Source organism: Amblyraja radiata, chromosome 15, assembly GCF_010909765.2.
Source record: "Amblyraja radiata isolate CabotCenter1 chromosome 15, sAmbRad1.1.pri, whole genome shotgun sequence".
NCBI classification, from domain to species: domain Eukaryota; kingdom Metazoa; phylum Chordata; class Chondrichthyes; order Rajiformes; family Rajidae; genus Amblyraja; species Amblyraja radiata.
Genome location: NC_045970.1, coordinates 45,757,339 through 45,777,231, shown reverse-complemented (window position 1 = coordinate 45,777,231; position 19,893 = coordinate 45,757,339). Strand labels below are relative to the sequence as shown.

The window sequence follows — 19,893 nt, the reverse complement described above, 5'->3', positions numbered from 1 at the left end:
CCACTGGCATGGAGAAGATGTGGCTTATATGAATCAGTACAACGCCTGATACTTACTGCACCCCCGTGAGACGCTACCAACATAGCATATGGACATGTACGACTCTCAGATATCATTATTTAAGTAACGGCTCTTAAAATATCAACGTAGATGAAAAAAAATGATTATGCAAAATTCTGCAGGATTACAGATCCCCTGGATCAATTGTATGAGCATGAACCATTTTGGTATTAAGGAGAGGCCGAAGAGAGCAAACATGTTTCTATTGTCATGTTGTGAGAATGAGTGCCATGGAATAGGGCTTCGATTTTTTTTGTGTGGCCCTTTGTTGGAAATAACTGTTTTAACTTTTGAAATAATACAGGGATATGGGCCAAATGCAGACAGGTGGGACTAGTGTAGATGGGACATGTTGGTCGGTGTGGGCAAGTTGGGCTAAAGGGTCTGTTTCCATGCTATATGACTATGATCTATAACTAATGGTGCTTGTGTCGAGGGTCAACTATAAGCATAAATTACAACTCTGACTGCCACTTGTGTTAAGCATTGCGGGAAAATGCCACCCAATGGCCCTATTTTTCACATACATTTTTAATCCAACACAAGTTTTTAAGCTCCTTTGCCCAGCACTCATTACTTTTTCGTAGTAATAAATTTAGTAATAATTTTCAGTGATGAATACTGTAGCTTGGGTGGAGCAATCCAAAAGCGAGATATATTTATCATCAAGTTCCGTTATCAACTCAAATTACATGAAGGAATCTCAGCGAGATGCATAATCTTTTCAGAATTTAAGATTGGAATCTCACCTTCTTTCAAAGTTTCCTTTGTTAAGCCTCTTCCATAACGTTGATCAAATGCCACATAGCTGTCAGATGAAAACTGGTAAACCTGGAGGAAAATTACAAATAGGATAAAATGCTGTCGTTCACTTAATTTAACAGATCTGTAGGATGCTGAACATGCGTTGATCATTTAAATAAATTTAAAATAAAATGTGCACAGTGTATCTGCAGAAAACATTGAAATCCTCAAATGCACAGGAAAAAATTCATAAGCAAGAATTGTGACAAGAGAAAAATAATATACATGAATCCTTCAATTTCAAATGGGTAAACTTGGTTACGGCATCAGTTCAAGTGAACTTTATTTTGAATTAGATCCACTGACTCACCACATAATGGGAACATTCAATGCTTTGGCATATCACTAGAAGCTCATGTAACACACAGCGAATAGCATTTAAACCAGTGGTACAAACACTTTAAGACACTAATATAGGAAAATAACTCTTCTGCTTTATTTCTCAAAAGTCACAGTTCTAGAAGATTGCAAACGATCATGCAAAACGTTATGGGATATTGAAATGCAAGTTTCAAAGAGAGGAGACTCAAGGAGGAACTTAACAACAACTAAGAATTTGGGGACACAATGCTAAAAAAGGATTAAAATAGGATTGAAAGATTTCACATAAGAGCATCACTAACATGGGTTTATGATGAGAAAATACATTGTGCTACAAAAGACTATTCAATGGGACGAGGAATCATGAAAAAGATTTGGTAAACAAATTAATTTGAGCCACTCTGCTTTAGTTAGGAGAAATGGCGGCCATTCAACCGATCAAATCCTTACCTGTGGTTTACAACCCACATTCCCCCCACCATAACTCCTCAAAATCCTCACTATTTTTTTGCATTTTAACTAATTTGTCATTGAAGTTCATTAAATGAATATAACAAACATGACATGGAAGCAGAGCTAGGTCATTTTAGGCCCCTCATGCTTGCTTCACAGTTCATGGTTGCGCTGGTGTTACTTTCCTGCACTAACTTCAGATCCATCGATCCCCAAGTGGGTGACTTAATGTTTACCTAATTTCTATCTGCCATGTTCAACTCATTTACTTACCTGGGTTGTACGTCCTTAAAGTTCTTTATATCCCACTCTAGTACCCAATTTTCTATCATCAGTAAATGTGCTTGTACTAACTTGGTCCCTTCAACCAAATCTATATCAAATGCCCTATGAAGCCCTGCATGTCAATTCATGCCAATGATTGTTGATGCATACTCTTGGCAAATAACTGCAACTGGATTCATCCATCCCCAAAGGATAATAGAAGAATACGAGGATGCGGCCCTATGCACTGCTTCTACAGAAAATGGCCAGGTTATTTCAAAACGTTATTGCCTACAAAAGACTGACTTGACGGCATCCGAGCCCACAAAAGACTGACTTGACGATATTAATATGCATGCTTTTCATTACTTTCTCAGTCAAAGCGTGAACTGTCCATATTTTTTCTGCATTATAAATATCATTCAACATCCCAATTCTATCATGGAGTCAATTTTGATTTGATTATACAACAGACCACCCAAAATGAGAGGAACAGATCATTAGACAAATCACAAAGTGTGCTGTAGTAGCAAGGAATGTCAACTTTCACAAAGTTAACAGGGAAATTATTATTTTTAAAGCGCATCCATGGGAGATGTTTTAACCAGTCTGTAAACACTCCTGCTAGGAATGGGTTAGTGCTAAATCTAATCTGAAGGAATGAAGCCAGGCAAGTGGATGAAGTGTCAGCAGGCGAGTACTTGGGGAGGGCGACCCCATACTTGTAACCCCCATAGTTATGTAAAAAGATAAGGACAGTTCAGAAATTAAATGTCATAGGAAAGTGTAGGAAAGACTATTTTAATATTGTGAGGAGGACATAGCAAATGTAGACTTGGGGCAGTTACTAGCAAGTAAATCTATATTCAGTAAGAATCTTTCAAAAGTGAAAATGAGAGAGTTCAATGCCAACATGTTCTCACATGTCGAATAAAGACAGCAAGTCCAAGCAACCCTGGATGTCAAGAGATATAGAGGGTTTGGAAGAAATGGAAGCACGTGTTAAGTTTACAGCACTGAAAGTTGGGGTAGATCCTCAGGAATAAAAAGTGGACGGTGAGGACGGCTCAAAATGTAAAAAAATTGGGAGGGAAAAAAGAGCCCATGAAACATTACCGACAGATAAGATTAGGAGAAATAGCAACTCATTTTATAATTATGTTATCAGCGATGAGATAACCAGGGAAATAATTGGGACCATAAGTGGATACGGTCTTAAATGAATATTCCTGTTCCATAATCACTAAGGAGAAAGACGCTGTAGCTGGTTATTTCAGAGAGGAACATGGTAATATGAAAATGCCTATTATTATTTAAAAGGTTATAATATGCCTTAACAGGCTAATATGTCTCAAAAGCTGAATAAATCCCCAGGGCTTGATGAGACCTATTTCCAGTCGCTGATATGGGGGCTGAGATAGGGCCCTGGCAGATATATTATAGTATAGTATAGTATAGTATATCTTTATTGTCATTTTCCTGAGTACTCACATACCCAGAGGAAACAAAAAAACGTTGCTCAACCAGTGTCCATTCAGTGTGCAGTTAAAAATAAAAATACATATATCATGAACAAATTAAACACTCTACTCTCTACTAAACATCAACCGGCGTTCCGATCGGCAGCGGCACGACAGTGGCTCTGCTGCAGTGTGTCCAGGTTGGTGGTTGGTGCGCGATACTTTGGCAGGGGGCAAAGTCCGTTTATCAGTCTTATAGCCCGCAGGAAGAAGCTGAGGAGCATCCTGCTGGTTTTGCAGCTAATGCTCCTGTACCTCTTCCCAGATGGCAGGATGGAGAATATGTGATGCGATGGGTGGTAGGCGTCTTTGATGATGGAGATGGCTCTGCTGATACATCTCTTCCTGTATATGTCCAGCAGGAAAGGGAGTGGAGCACCATTAATCCTGCTGGCGGTCTTCACAATCCTGTCTAGTTGGTGCCGTTCGTACGCCTTGCAGCTCCCGAACCAGGAAGTGATGCCGTAGGTTAACGTGCTCTCGATTGTCCCCCTATAAAAAGTTCGTAGGTGTGTAGTGGGGAGACCTGCTTTCCGTAGTCTTCGGAGAGGGTGTAGTCGCTGCTGGGCTCTCTTGACCAGTGCTGTGGTGTTGGTCGTGGACGTCAGGTCATCTGACAGGTGGAGTCCTAGGAACTTCACGCTGCTGACCCTTTCCACATCAGCTCCATTGATGTGCAGAGGTGTATGGTGTTGTTTTCCCGCCCTCCTGAAGTCAACCACCATCTCCTTAGTTTTTCCCACGTTGAGAATGAGGTTGTGGGATTTGCACCATCCTGTGAACAGCTCCACCTCCATCCTGTACGCCGACTCATCATTGTCACTGATGAGACCCACCACTGTTGTGTCATCAGCGAACTTGTTGATGAAGTTGTTGTTGAGTCTAGCAGTACAGTCGTGTGTAAGCAGACTAAACAGCAGGGGGCTTTGGACACAGCCTTGGGGCGAGCCAGTGCTCACGGCTATGGTTTTTGATGTCCTACTGCCCACCCTGACTGTCTGCTGCCGTTGCGATAGAAAGTTCAGGACCCAGTTACATGTGCCAGCATCAACCCCCAATAGCTCCAACTTCTCCACCAGCTGCTGCGGAATGATTGTGTTAAAAGCAGAGCTGAAGTCTATGAAGAGGATCCTGGCATAAGTATTTTTCCGATCCAGGTGTGACAGTACGAGGTTCAGTGTTGTTGAGACTGCGTCCTCTGTGGATCGGTTGGCTCTGTAGGCGAACTGCAGTGGGTCTAGGTCGGCAGGTAGACTATTTTTGATATGCTGCATAACCAGTCGCTCAAAACACTTCATTATTATGGATGTTAGAGCCACTGGTCGAAAGTCATTATTCGAAAGATTAAAATCAATTAAATTAGATTAAAATCAATGGCTAGCCACAGAGGAGAAACCAGATGACTGGAAGATAGCAAATGTGATACGTCTATTCAAGAGGTGCAGCAGGAATGTCACATAATTATGTCACGCAGTTTAACGTCCATGGTCGGAAAGTTATTGGAAAAGACTTTTCCTGATTGATCAGGATAATTAGCACAGATTTGTTGTGAGAGATCGCATCTAATATATGTGAGATTTTTTGAAGAGTGAACTAAATATATTGCTGAGTCCATTGCAGTTGATATGGTTTACATGGACTTCAGTATGGCCTTTGTCAAGACAACCAGAATCTGCAGTTCCTTTCTACACATTATACCGCACCAGGTCTAATCATTAAAAAAGGTTTTTGCCTGATATGATTTATAGGTTCAATGGGAATGGATCGTATATCAAAATTAATTTAGGCCATCAGTAAATCTCTGAATTTCTCATATGAAAATATCTGTATTGCAAATTAACTGTACACTTATAAAAGGAAGGTCTGCTGTAAATATATTTTTTTATGAAGTTGGAACCTTTGTTTACAATGTTTTTTTAAATAAAAGTTAATTACTGGCACAATCAAGTTGTTATATAAATCACAAAAAGTTTATAGATTTAAATGGATACAGATGATATTTTATAATCCAGTTATTGGTTTGAGACAGTCAAAGATGATCAGAATAGTATTTTTACCAAGTGACCAGACAATTGTTAGTAGGTTCTCTAAAATTGTAATACTGCTGCTATTTGACACAGTACAACTTGTTTACAATATTTGCAAACAAATGCCTAGAAATTAAAATTTCAAATTAGTTACAACATTATAAAAGTAATAAATATTGGATAATTCCACACCATAAATTGCAATTGACCGTCTCTGTAACGAAACATATAAATTATAATTCAGTGCAACAGTGTGAATCTATAATACAACCATTACTCAGATGCAAATAAAATAGCACAATCTATGACAGCTGCAAGAAGATTCTTTAATAGACTAAAAATATAGCCAGAGCAGAGTTGTGATTTCTTACTGTGTGAACGACATTAGAGAAAGGGTGGTATAGCTGTGAGACGGACATATATGAAAGACACCGTTGAAGCCTTATGTTAACACAGACTACATCTTAACATTCATTGATAAACAGGAACTACTCATGCCAAGTGATGCATCTTCAGGGTTTGTGTGTACTGTGGCATTTTGGATTAGCAATACTTGTAAGTGGATATGTAGTAATCTTAACATACCTGTCAATTACTGGTCAGAATTGAAATTACCCATATATACAATAGTTTTCTTTACTGCCTTTTTCCATAGGAAGATGTGACCTAGAGAAGGATGAAGCAGACTAACTGTCAAATATTACCTACATCTTTTGAGACCGTACCCAGATAATTTGTTGTAAACTGGTCTAGTTTCCAATTGAGTTTCTGTTGAAAGACAGGTTTCACAAACAATTGTAAAATTCAGAACCCATGGTGAAAGTCATCTGATCTGAATTTAATAGCTCTTGTATACCAACCAGTTACAAAAGCAGAAGAAAATGAAGTTGGCTTCTTTTAACTTATTTTTTTAATCATAACTATAACCTATCATGAAACGACTGAGCCACACAGAACAAATAGGCAAATATTGGATTCAAAGTCCACATAGATTTACACATCACATGTGGCTGTTAGAATTGCTCTTAATTATAAGTAGGTAAGGTGTGTTTTTTTTAAAAACCCTCAAGAATTCTTCCTTGTTCTCCCATCATGCAGCTATGTTGGCAAAGGCTTTTCATCCACAAGGCACAAATCAGAAGTTTGATGCGGTCTAGTTCATTTACCCAAACTAATAATAATAATAATAATAATAAATAATATCTTTTATTGTCATTGCACATATGTGCAACGAGATTTAGTATGCAGCTTCCATCCGATGTCATAACTTAAACAACTAATAAAATTTAGATTTAGATACCCCGAGAACATGGTTTATAAAAAGAACAGTAAAACAGTCAAAAGTGCAAATGTGTCTGTGCGACGTGACCATCCGAGGGAGACAGTTCATGAGGCTGAGGGGCACTCAGCAGGACCAGTTCAGAGCAGCTATAGCTCTGGGAATTAAGCTGTTCATGGGTCTGGAGGTGCGGGCATAGAAGGTCTTGTAATGTCTGCCGGAAGGTAGGAGTTCGAACAGTCTATTACAAGGGTGTGAGGAGTGTTTATGGATGCTGATGGCCTTCCTGAGGCACCGTATGTGGTAGATGCCCTCCAAGGCTGGTAGCTGTGTCCCAATAATCTTCTGCTCTCTGTGGACGACGCGCTGAAGAGCTCTCCTCTCCGCCTCCGTGCAGCTGAGATACCACACAGAGATGCCATACGTTAGTATGCTCTCTGTCGTGCAGCGGTAGAAGGTCGTCAGCAGCTGTTGGGGCAGACCAGACTTTTTCAATGTTCTCAGGAAGAACAGTAGTTGCTGTGCCTTCTTGACCAGCGCAGCGGTGTTGGTGGACCATGTGAGGTCCTCTAAGATGTGAGTGCCCAGAAACTTAAAGCTGCACACTCTCTCCACACTGTCCCCGTAGATGGAGATTGGGGCGTATTCCCCATTATGTGTCCTCCTGAAGTCGATAATCAGCTCCTTGGTCTTGGAGGTGTTTAGGGACAAGTTGTTACGTGAGCACCAGTCCACCAGGTTCTGCATCTCCGCTCCGTAGTTTGTTTCATCACCGTTGGTGATCAGCCCGATCACCGTTGTGTCGTTCCAAATGCAGTTCCAACAATATTCAAGAAGCTACTGGAGTCTTAAAAAGTGGTTGTACAACTGGTGGATGCATTAATCATGATCTCCCAGAATTCTCTACATTCTGAAATAATCCCAGCAGACTGGAACACCGTTAATAAAATCAAAGGAAGATTAGAGAAAAACAAGGTTACTGTTGACTAAAAAAAAGATACAAAGTGCTGGAGTAACTCAGCGGGTCAGGCAGCATCTCTGGAGAACATGGATAGGTGATGTTTCGAGGCGGGACCCTTCTTCAGACTGCCAACAAGTTAGTCCAACATCCATTACTGGACAACTGTTGGGAGATGACAGGACTAATGCATGAAGCGCAATTAGGATGATTGGATGTATATTTACTAGAACTTAGAAGAAGGAAAGGGGACTTCATTTAAATTTTGACGGAGCTGGCAGACAAGATGCAGGAAAGATGTTCTTGATCGTGGAGAAGTCCACACTCAAAGGATGAGGTAGGTCATCTAGTGTCAGTCATACAGCACAGCAACAGACCTTTGGTCTAACTCGTACATGCAGACCAAGGTGCCCAACTAAAGTAATCCCATTTGCTCATGTTTGACCCATATCCCTCTATCCCTCTAAACCTTTCCTATCCATGTACCTGCCAAATGTATTTTAAATGTTGTTATAGTACCTACCTCAACAACATCCTCGGGCAGCTTGTTTCATATACATACCACCCTCTGTGTAAAAAAGTTGCCCATCAGGTTCCTATTAGATAACTTCTGCACTTTTTCCATCTTAACGACATTTTTCCTAATGCAGGGTGACCAAAACTGTACACATTACTTCAAGTGCAGCCTATCCAATATGTTGTACATCTACTACATAACATCCCAGCTTCTATGCCCTGACTGAAGGCCAGCATGCCAAAAATCTTCTTCACCATCCTGTGACACCACTTTCAGGGAACAATGTACTTGCTTCAGAGAACGCACGATGAGATTTAGAACTGATGAGAAGGAAATTCTTCACTCAAAGAGAGGTAAAGTGTGAAATGATCTACCACAGAAGCTGGTTGAGTCTAGATCATTAAATATATTCAAAAAGGTGCTATGTGGCATTCTTATGGCTACAGAAATCAATGGATATGGGAGTAAGCAGGATCAGAAACAGGGTAATTTTGGATGATCAGCCATCATCATAGTGAATGATGGAGAAGGCTTGAAGGGCCTTTATTTACCTCTTATTTTTCTATGTTTCTAAGATTATAATAATGAATTAGTTGCAAAACATATAGAAATTCCATATGGGTCAACCATCACTAATACATTTGTCAACCATGATTGACAAATGTATTAGTTCTTTGAAGATGTTCGTTGTGCACATTGAACAACGGAGAATCAGCAGCTGTTGTGTATTTGTATTTCTAAAAGACTTTTGGCAACGTAGTACATAAAAGGGTTTTCACAAGATATGAGATCTTGGCAATGAAGATGATATTTAAGAATAGTAATGGCTGACTACCCAAAATCGCATCAGGGATAGATGGGGCTTTTTTGGGTTGGCTACTCATAAAAAGTGGTGTGCAACTATTTACAATATTAAATGAATGAAGAGTGCAGTTGGGATTTATTTACAGAATTTGAAAGGAATATATAAATCAGTGGGCAAATGTAGCCTTTGGAGTACAGTTTGGTGAAAAGAGAAGATAAATAGATATGCAGACCGAGACTAAAAATGAAGAGAGACTCCAGAATGCTGCTGTACAAATGAATCTGGATAGTGGAACACAAAGTTCAATGTAATTAGGATAACAAATGGAATGTCGACATTTATTAGAAGAGATGGAGTGTAAAAGGTCCACTTTAATGAGGCCACACCCACAGTACTGTGTGGATAGTTTGTACTCCTTATTTAAAGGGAGATACACTTCCATTGGATCCATTTCTTGGATGAATGGGTTGTCAAGGAATGATTTAGAAGAATGGGAGATATTTGTATCAAAACTTACGATTTTGAGGGGGCCGACAAAGTGAATGCTGAGATGATGTTTCCCTTGAACTGAGATTCTTATGTAGTGAATGGCTTCGATCGAGTGGATATGGAGAGAATGTTTTCACTAGTGGGAGAGTCTAGGACTAGAGGTCATAGCCTCAGAATTAAAGGATGTTCCTTTAGGAAGGAGTTGAGAAGGAATTTATTTAGTCAGTGGTAAATCTGTGGAATTCTTTGCCACAGATGGCTGTAGAGGCCAAGTCAATGGATATTTTTATGGCAGAGATAGATAGGTTCTTGATTAGTATGCCATTAGTATGCCATGGGTTATGGGGAGAAGGCAGGAGAATGGGGTTAGGAGGGAGAGATCGATCAGCTATGATTGAATGGCGGAGTAGACTTGAAGGGGGCGAGTGGCCTAATTCTACTCCGATCACTTATGACCTTATTATAGCAAATTTAATTACTGGGATTAGATTGGAATCAGCCTAAGTTTACTAAATGATGGATAATTGACAAGGACACATGCAAATTTCTGGTCTTACATTATATGTTCCTATGCCTGCTACTATTCAGAACAATGCAATGTGGCACGCCATCCATCTCCCCTGAAAATTCATTCCCTCTGCCTCAGCCAAGACTATTCTGGCAGCACCTCCCAAAATCCTGATTCTACCACCAAAGTGGACATGGAAAATAGAGCAAGGAACACAATCAGTACAGATCCCAATCCAAATGACACAACATGTGTTGGAAGGAACTGCAGATGCTGGTTTATACCAGTAGAGACACAAAATGCTGGAATAACTCAGAGTCTCACGCCGCATCTCTGATAGAAAATAGGTGACGTTTCAGTTTGGAACTAAACTTCAGACTCAATCTGAAGAAAGGTTCCAACCTGAAACATCACTTATTATTTTTCTCCAGAGATGCTGTCTGACCCCCTGAGTTAAGGGCCTGTCCCACATTCACGACCTCTGCCGAGTTTGCCCTTGACTCATACTCGCAGCAGGGTCGTCACGAGATTGTAGGTAGGTCGTGATGCTAGTCGTAGGTAATCATGGCATCAAGCAGGTCAGGGCGTTTTTCTAGCCTGAGGAAAAATGTCCACGAGTAAAAAAGGTCATGAATTAGGTCGTGAAAATGGGACAGGCCCTTTACTCCAGCATTTTATGTCAAATCACACAACATCCAGTCGTAAAATGCATTGACCGCTTCATTGTCTGGTCAAAATCATACATCACCTTAATAAATAACACTGTAGCAGTATATTCACCGGAAGGGCTACAGAGATTCAAAATGCAGCCTACAGCCATGATTTCAAAGGTAATTACGAATGGACAATAAATTCTGACTTTTCCAGTGGGGATCCCATAAAAGAAATTTAAAAGAATGCATGAAACCAGAAACCACAGAGTTCCAGGAGAGTTAATTTAGAGGTAAAAATACCTGGAAAATATGCGTACCTACAAATAATTATTATAATAAACACCGTAAAATATTTTGATTTATGGCTTGTTGAATTCAATGGCACGGACTTCCACTTTATTTTTAATTTAAGTGGATATTAAAATCACTCTTAGCTAATAAAACTCAATATTGTTCGAAAAAATCTTCAAAAATAAAGCAGTGTTTTAGAATCCAATCAGTTAGATCTGCTGAAGTTTTCATTAATGTAATTACATTACATTTTCAAAACCTGCCAATAGGCTACAACATCACCATAATCATTACCAAAAAACAATATTCTAATTGCAAGAATGGATTTATGTTCACCACTCCAAATCTAGATTTTCAATCCATCTTTCAAATTACTAAATTTAAACAACAATATTCAAAGACATTAATTCAATTGTGCATAGACATAAATGCTGGAGTAATTCAAATATGCACATTTCTAGATGGTCATAGTTGATTCATAGTGCAGTTCCACAAGAAGAAAGGAGCAAAATCTGTTTTTTTGTTGTTGCAATTTTGAGTTGCTACTCAAAACTGACAGCAGGTCAGGATGCTATAAATGCCCACTCTGGTATCCTTGCTCAACACAGCCATCAAAAGATTACCTGTCAAATAATACAACTCTCAAGGAACTAACTAATTTCAGGGTTAATAATTAGTGAGTACAAGTTTTATCATATGCAGCAAACCATATGAAAGCATTTTTTTTAGGCAAATGCTGTGAAATATAAACGGATATTTAAAAAACAAATGCCAATTTAAATTATGGAGATAAGCACAAAGTGCTAGCTAGAGGAACTCAGTTGGTCGGGCAGCATCTGTGACGGGAATGGACGGACGACATTTTGGGTCGGGACCTTTCATCAGACCCTGCAGTTTCTTGTGCCTTCATTAAATTATAGGGTATGTTAACATAGTGGTTAAGGAATCAGCAAAGCACCCAGAACAGTACACTGTTGAACCCTGTAGAATAAGCCGAGGAATTTAAATTCAAGTAATTAAATTAATCTGGAAGAGAGAGCTACTATTCATACAGATAACCATGAAACTACCAATTGACATAAAAACCTTTTTGGTTCACTAATGTCCTTCATGAAAGAAATCTGTCATCTGTCATCCTTAGTCTTCTAGACCTACTAATGTAGTTGGCTCTTAATTGTCCTCTGAGATATAATTATGGAATAATAATAAACACTGGTTTTCTCAGCAACATCCATCTCAATTGAATAATTGAAAAGCTTGCGTTGAGAACCTACTACAAAACTATTAATTAATTCTAGTGAATTGATTTTAGGTTGCTGAATTATTTTTTTACTACTTTGCAAATTAGTATCAATCAACATCATTTTGTACCCTTGTATTTCTAAAGTGTGGTGATTTGTAGAGACACTATTTAGCTGTAAAGTAAATACTAAATTTATAAAATGATACACAAACTATGTGGTCATAGTTATAGCACTCACTTTTGAACCTAAGAGCCTGCCCTTCAAATTTCCCCCAAAGACTCAGAGAGCTGGACTCAACTTTAGTCACCAGCCTTTGCTGAATTAGAAGGGCCTCAACCCGAAATATCACCTATTCCTTTTCTCCAGAGATATTGCCTGACCCAACAGAGTTACTCCAGCTTTTTTTTTTCTATCTTCAGGGTATCAATAGGTTAAGGATAGAAGAACCTGCTACCTTTTACATGTGATGAAATAAATCACATTCAAGTCTGACAAAAAATGATGAAATTTCAATAGCTTGAATATTGCATACGTTTCTGGTCACCCCAATGCAGGATAGATCTGATTGAACTGGAGAAGGGCAGAGAAATTTACACAGATGTTGCCAAAAATTTTAACAATGGGGAAAGTTATTGTGCTTTTTTGGAACAGAGGCAGCGAAGGTAAAATTAAGGGAAAGGAGATGTATAAAATTATGAGGCTCCTGGACGGAATAAATAAATGGATCTACGTTGTTCTGTTTTGAGGTGGGTCAAAAACAAAGGGCATTGATCTAAAGTGATTGGTAATATTAAGAGGTACAAAAAAAAGGCACCCAGATGAAATTGTGTAATTTCACTGCTTGAAATGATAGCATTGAAGTAGAAACTCTCATTACATTTTTAAAGGGTACATGGGCACATACTTAAAGAACCATAATCTATGGGGTGATGAACCCAGTTCTGGCAAATGAGATAAGACTAGATGGTTCTTTATCAATCAACAGACAAAATGTGGAATTTGGCCTCCTTCTGCAACTCCAAGGATCTTTCATATTACATTAAATCTTGCAATAAGAAATGGGAAACTGTGAGAGAAAATACATCCTTAGCAAGTTATTCTTGAACAGTACGGGTGTCAGGGGTTATGGAGAGAAGGCAGGGGAATGGGGTTGGGAGGGAAAGATTGATCAGCCATGATTGAATGGCGAATCAGACTTGATGGGCCAAATGGCCTAATTTTGCTCCTGGATCTTATGAGCTTAAAATATTTTAAATTATTACTACATCCTGAACAAGAAAATGCATGAGAAAAATCCAGAAAATGCTGGAAACACTCGGCACATGTATTTGAAAATGCTGCCACATAATTCTGGATGTAATGAGGCCCCAGGACTTCCAGATATTTGTTCCTCTATTTCTCAGGGAAAAAAATGCTGATCAAAGACAGACCAGAACCAGATGTTTATGCAATAAAAACTGTTGAATAAAGTTAACAGGCTACATAGAACGTCGACCCTTGACTACTAATCAACAATAGTTTCGAAACATTTCGAGCTGCAGATGTACACATTTAACCATGCAAAATGTCACATTTCAGACAAATTATGTTGCTTCCTCTGAAGAATGTGCTATGAATTGCCCTGTTGCCAATGACTAACTTCTGAGAGTTCAGCAGGTTCAAGAGCGAAACCCAGTTACCAAAAATAAATATTGTATAACTCTCATCAAGAGCAAATGGCATAACTGTTGGTCAGGTGTAACACATATTACACACATGCATTATTTAAAATGAAATATACCATGGTTTAGAAATGTATTCCAACTATAATCCACAACGCATACAAATGAAAGTCCTTCTTTCATTCCATTCCCCATTATGAGTTTTGACACGAGTCAGTGTCACCTTTTAATGCCATCATTTGCAACTCTATACTCAACCTCATCAAACATGTAATTGGTAATATATTCATATAAATCTTAAATTATAAGTCATTTCTCCTTTCATTTGAAAAGAAAAAAGTACAAGAGAATCAATGGGAAAAATATCAAAATTATGTACTGCCAAACAACTTTCCCAATTTGAACGTGCAGAAACAAAAATGTTGCCAACAAAAATCTAATTTGTAATGGGCTGATAGCTTAAATTATAAGAGCCTGTTGATACTCAAGAAAACTACTGTAACAAATAGGCACCTCCCTGTTTGTCAATCTTTGGATATTTGAAAATATTTCTTAAAAGTTATCCTCTAATATTATAACTTTTGCTTTGTCTCTTAAAGTTTAAAAAAAAGGTGTCAGCAAACTATTATCTGAACAAAGTGTTTTGCAATCACTTGCTTTCTTCAACAGCAATGACATTTCATGTCATTTGGAAAAGCTCCCCACTTCAGTATTATCTTTTCAACTTAGTGAAAACATGACAGCTGCAGCCCGAGTCATTCCTCAGGTTAGGGCATGTAATGGGGCAACTGCTGCTTTGGCAAGTGCCGTTCTTTCTGCTTCTCTCTGTACCGCTAATCCTACATCCTGTTAACTTCTGAAAGAAATTTGAATAAAACTTCAGTTCACCTGCAACAAATTAATGCAACAGACAGCAAAAAATGTGATGACATATAGTAAAACAAATCAGTCATTTGCCAGTGCGTGCTCTAAATAATGAATAATGGTTGATGTCGATTACGATTAACTTGTTTGTCACTTCCAGTTTTGTTGCATTGCTAAACTTACTTTTATTACAATTGAGATTGCTGCAGCATATTATCACAGTGACTGCCCTTTGGATGCAATTTCAGATCTATGAAAAGTAGTCTAATACCTTTAAGTAGCTCTATCAACAGCTTCTCTTGCATGGGAAATAAGAGTGAAGATTTAATAGATGAAAAGCAATCAAGGCAGCTGAACAACCAGTTAATATTTCAAACTATCCACTAAGCACAATCTTGACAACAGAGGGGGGGGGGGGGGGTGAACAGTGTAGGTATCGCCTTGCTGTTTCCTCTGACAAGGATCAAATATTTCGTACTGAGATGAGGAGAAATTTCCTTACACACAGAATTATACATGTTTGATGTTTTCTAGCTTGACCTTTATATTTAAATACAATTTATGTGGAAGGAAAGTGGATAGTAGGGTCAGGATCAGGACTGATCACACTGAATGCCAAAGTTGGTGCACAAAGACAAAAGATTACTCTTGAATCTATTTCTTATGTTCTTATACCAATCCTTGGCATCCAATAAATCAGAGCATTGAGTATAGAAGCTGGGATGTAATGTTAAAATTGTACAAGGCATTGGTGAGACCAAATCTGGAGTATGGTGTACAATTTTGGTCGCCCAATTATAGGAAGGATGTCAACAAAATAGAGAGTACAGAGGAGATTTACTAGAATGTTGCCTGGGTTTCAACAACTAAGTTACAGAGATAGGTTGAATAAGTTAGGTCTTTATTCTCTGGAGCGCAGAAGGTTAAGGGGGGACTTGATAGAGGTCTTTAAAATGATGAGAGGGATAGACAGAGTTGATGTGATCAAGCTTTTCCCTTTGAGAATAGGGAAGATTCAAACAAGAGGACATGACTTCAGAATTAAGGGACAGAAGTTTAGGGGTAACATGAGGGGGAACTTCTTTACTCAGAGAGTGGTAGCGGTGTGGAATGAGCTTCCAGTGGAAGTGGTGGCGGCAGGTTCGTTGGTATCATTTAAAAATAAATTGGATAGGCATATGGATGAGAAGGGAATGGAGGGTTATGGTATGAGTGCAGGCAGGTGGGACTAAGGGAAAAAAGTTGTTCGGCACGGACTTGTAGGGCCGAGATGGCCTGTTTCCGTGCTGTAATTGTTATATGGTTATATGGTTAATAAACAATTATTTCAATACATTGAGAGTCCTACCATCTTATGGGTGTGTCCCACTTAGGCAACTGTCATGTTGCCGGCAGTCGCCTGAATGACCGGCAAAAAAGAAAAAGAGAAACACACACACACACTGCTTCCTTCACCAGCCCATGTGATTTTTTTAGACAGCGCTCCTCCCCGCTTGTCCTGTCCAAAGAATTCACATGATACAAAGCCAAGGTGATACAGACACACACCGCGATGAGCAGGAAGGTTGGCACTGTAAAAAGACAGCTAAAGCACAGTGTACGGTAAGTCCTTTAAAAGAGGGGGGGAGAAGGGGGAGAAGGAGTGCAGACAATTTTTAAGAAGTTAGAGATACACGGCTGTGAAGCTCTGCGGACATTTAACATTACTGGTAGGTTATCCTTTATGGCCCTGTCTCACGGTGCGAGTCCACCCACAAGTGATCCCGAGTTTTAAACAAATCAAACTTGTGGTAATTCGAGACCGTGAGACAGGGGCTTAACTCTGCAAACTACTGCGTACCTTTTTTTCCCCAAAGAGCCAATGAAATTCACCGGTCAGCACCGGCTCCAACCTACGAGAACCTTCGACCTCCTGGCAATCCACCAGTTCCGGCCGATCCACCTACAGCTCGAGAATTCTCGTTAATCTCCATGGCAGCTTCATTCTAGTCGCCACTTAATTTTCAACATGTTGAAAAATTCACGGTGACCATAATGAGGCCGCGAATAGTTCCCAGAATGCAGGAACTCCTCACAACCATGAAGGCAACTCCCCGCGAACATGTGCCAACTGCATAGTCTCCTGCAGACTTCCTAAAAAGTGGCCCAAGTGGGACAGGCCCATTACTTTTCAATAATCCCTCATATCCTTCAATACCTGCATGATTATAATGTTTTCAGTAACTCAGCGGGTCAGGCAGCACCTCTGGAGAAAAAGGATGGGTGACATTTCAGGTTGGGACTCTTCTGCCTGACCCGCTGAGTTATTCCAGCAATTGTGTCCATTTCTTGTTTATAATGTTATTCACTTCAACCACCCCTATGGCAGCAAGTTCCACATTCTCATCACTGCTTATGAAATCCCCATTTCATTTCTGAGCATCAATCCTGCATTGCTGACTTCTAATTGTGGCTCAAGAACTGATCCTCATCATTGTCACTGTGAAAAGACACAGAGGGGAATGCAGATGCTGGAATTTTGAGCAAAAAACAACTTTTGGAGGAATAGAGTGTCAAGCAGCCTCTATGGCAGGAAATGGACAGACGATGTTTAGGGTTGAGAAACTTTTTCCATCTAAAGGTTGATTTTTTTTTACCCTGCATCATTACCCTTGACTCCCATGCTTTCCTATCTGCTTCACATCTAGTTTGCTATACATTTCAGAATACAGCATTCAATATTAAGGACAAAATCCAGGGGAAAGGTTTTTGTGCAAATGCACCTACGATGCTTCTGAATGATACCAAAGATTACTTTGCAAGGAAAGACTAAAAATCCCTTGAATACAGACCATCAGGAGAGAGGACTCTAATTAAGGTATCCGCAATGATAAGAGATTTAATCCTGATGCAGGGTTTCATCCCAATGCAGGGTTTCTCCGGCAATTTCTTTCCATCCACAGATCCTGCGTGAGTGGCTGAGTACCTCCAGCAATTTTGCTTGTTATTCCAGATTACAGCATCTACAGTCCCTTGTGTCTCCAAGAGATTTGATCCTTTCCCAAAAGATTAAGGATGTTGAACTACATTTTCAATAGACTTCCATTAGTTATTGTAGAAAAAGAATGAGATTTATATGGCACCTTCTACTGTGCCAGAGGACTTTAGACACAACAAACTACCTTTATGAAGTGACAGAGCCACAGTCTAGATACAATCAGTCATGATTTAACACTATGGCCGACAGGGGCTGAATAGTTCGGTCAAGCTCCCAGATCAACAATTTCCACTTATTGAGCATCTTCAATGTAGCAAAAATCCCCAAAGCACTTTATTGTATCATTGGCAAACAGAAGCTTACACCCAACCACAAAAGTACTGGGAAAATTAGCAAAAACAAATGCAAAATAATATGTTTCAAGGAGTCCCTCGTAGGAAGAAATAGGCGAAGATGGGTTTAGTGAGCCAATCACAGTGTTCAGCCTTGCTTATGGCCAACTGGCAACGGTGGAGTGATGGAATTTGGGAATCAATAAGAGGCCAGAATTGGGGAGCATAGATTATAAGATGGGAAGAGATATCAGAGATAGGAAGAGGCAGGACGTGGTTAAATTAGAACAATTACATACAAATAGCCAACCTATGGATACCCGTTCGTATGCATCGGCCCCCATAAATTTTACATTCAAAGGAGAACCAGTCTTAGAATTAAAATGTTTACACTTAACTGCTCCTCAGTAATCTGGACCATTGCCTCTTAAGAACACAAACTACCAGTTTCACCATAGGGAGCCACTTAAGAGAGTTGTTTTGGAAATTCATAAACAATCCTTTCTATTTATATCTATACCACGATAATCTATTAACCAATGTAACAGCGACTGATACTTCAAGCTGATGGAAACTAGCTACTTAGTGTGAGACATCCTGATTCTGTACCATAGTAACTTGGCACAGGAAGACATAAATATATGTACATGTTAATTAGCCATCATCAACGCTATTCATTGCTATATTGTGGAAATATGGTTACCGTATCAAGTGATTTTGTTTCTTTTCCGGTTCATGAACAAAACTCGACTACAAACAAAACCTACTGGTAACGCAGGGACAGTCTGTACTACAATTATATAGGACTTTGGTGAGACTGCATCTGGAATATTTTGTACTGTTCTGGTCTCCTCTGCCATAGAAGGAATGCAGTGAAGATGTACTAACGGGTTTCAGGAATGGAAAGTTGTACTATGAGAAGTGGACTTGTCACATATTTTCCAAAGTTCAGAAGAACAAGAGGTGTCATTAAAAGGTATAACATATTTACAGCGCTCCACAGGATGGATGCAGGGAGGAAATTTCCATGCGAAGGAGGAGTAAATCTCTGAATCACAGTCTCTGAATAAGGGGTAGGCTGTTTAGAACTGAGATGAGGATAAATTCTTTACACAAAATGCTGCAGAGGGCAAGGCATTGATTGCATTCGGAACAGAGATCAATAGATTTCTGAATGTTAAGGGAACCATAGGAAAATGACAGACGTAAGTAGCCACAATCTTGATGAAGGAGGGAGCAAGCTCAATGTACAAAGTACCCAACTATTGCCATTATTTCTTCTGTAGCAAGGATGACAATTTTAAGGGTTTAAATGAACCAGGAGCCTCGGTTGCCGGGAAGCTCAAAGGTGATTGGGGATGCGGGGTTGGGGGTAGACGGGGAACTGATTTGGTAAAATTAGGACAACAGCAGCAACACTTTGAATAGCTTCAAGTTTATAAAGAGTAGTACAAAGAGTGTAATAGAATAGTCAAGCTTTGACCTAATAACTCCAGGAATGTGGGTTTCGGCAGCGAGTAAGGTTAGTCTGAGATAGGCGTGCAATAGGGTCTTACAGATATCACTGATTCATGAACTGAAGCACAACTGAAAACCTAATTACACACCAAGTTTATGAACTGCCTGCTACAATTTTATTCAGTTACCAAAGAGTGGAGTGGATTCATTGTCTACGCAACAAAGTTTAGGGTGGGGACCGATGGATATATCATCACACTTCCCAACCTTTTAATGGAGGACATTTCTACTCCTCCATTACTGGATGTTAGGCAGACATTCAAAAAGGGTCAAAAAAGACAGCAATGAGGTAAAGCTGAGCATTATCAGCAGACGTGTGGGAACCATGGCTTTGTTTTCAGATAACGT

General features: G+C 39.4%; 1 protein-coding gene across 2 annotated transcripts in view; it reads right to left on the bottom strand.

Moving 5' to 3' along the window:
• ipmk (inositol polyphosphate multikinase) overlaps positions 1-19,893 on the bottom strand; it is a 95,293-nt gene that overhangs the window by 30,366 nt on the left and 45,034 nt on the right. For both annotated transcript variants that reach the window (XM_033034349.1, XM_033034350.1), the window contains exon 5: positions 810-891. In XM_033034349.1, coding sequence (XP_032890240.1) covers positions 810-891 — 82 coding nt within the window. The remainder of the gene's footprint in view (positions 1-809; positions 892-19,893) is intronic.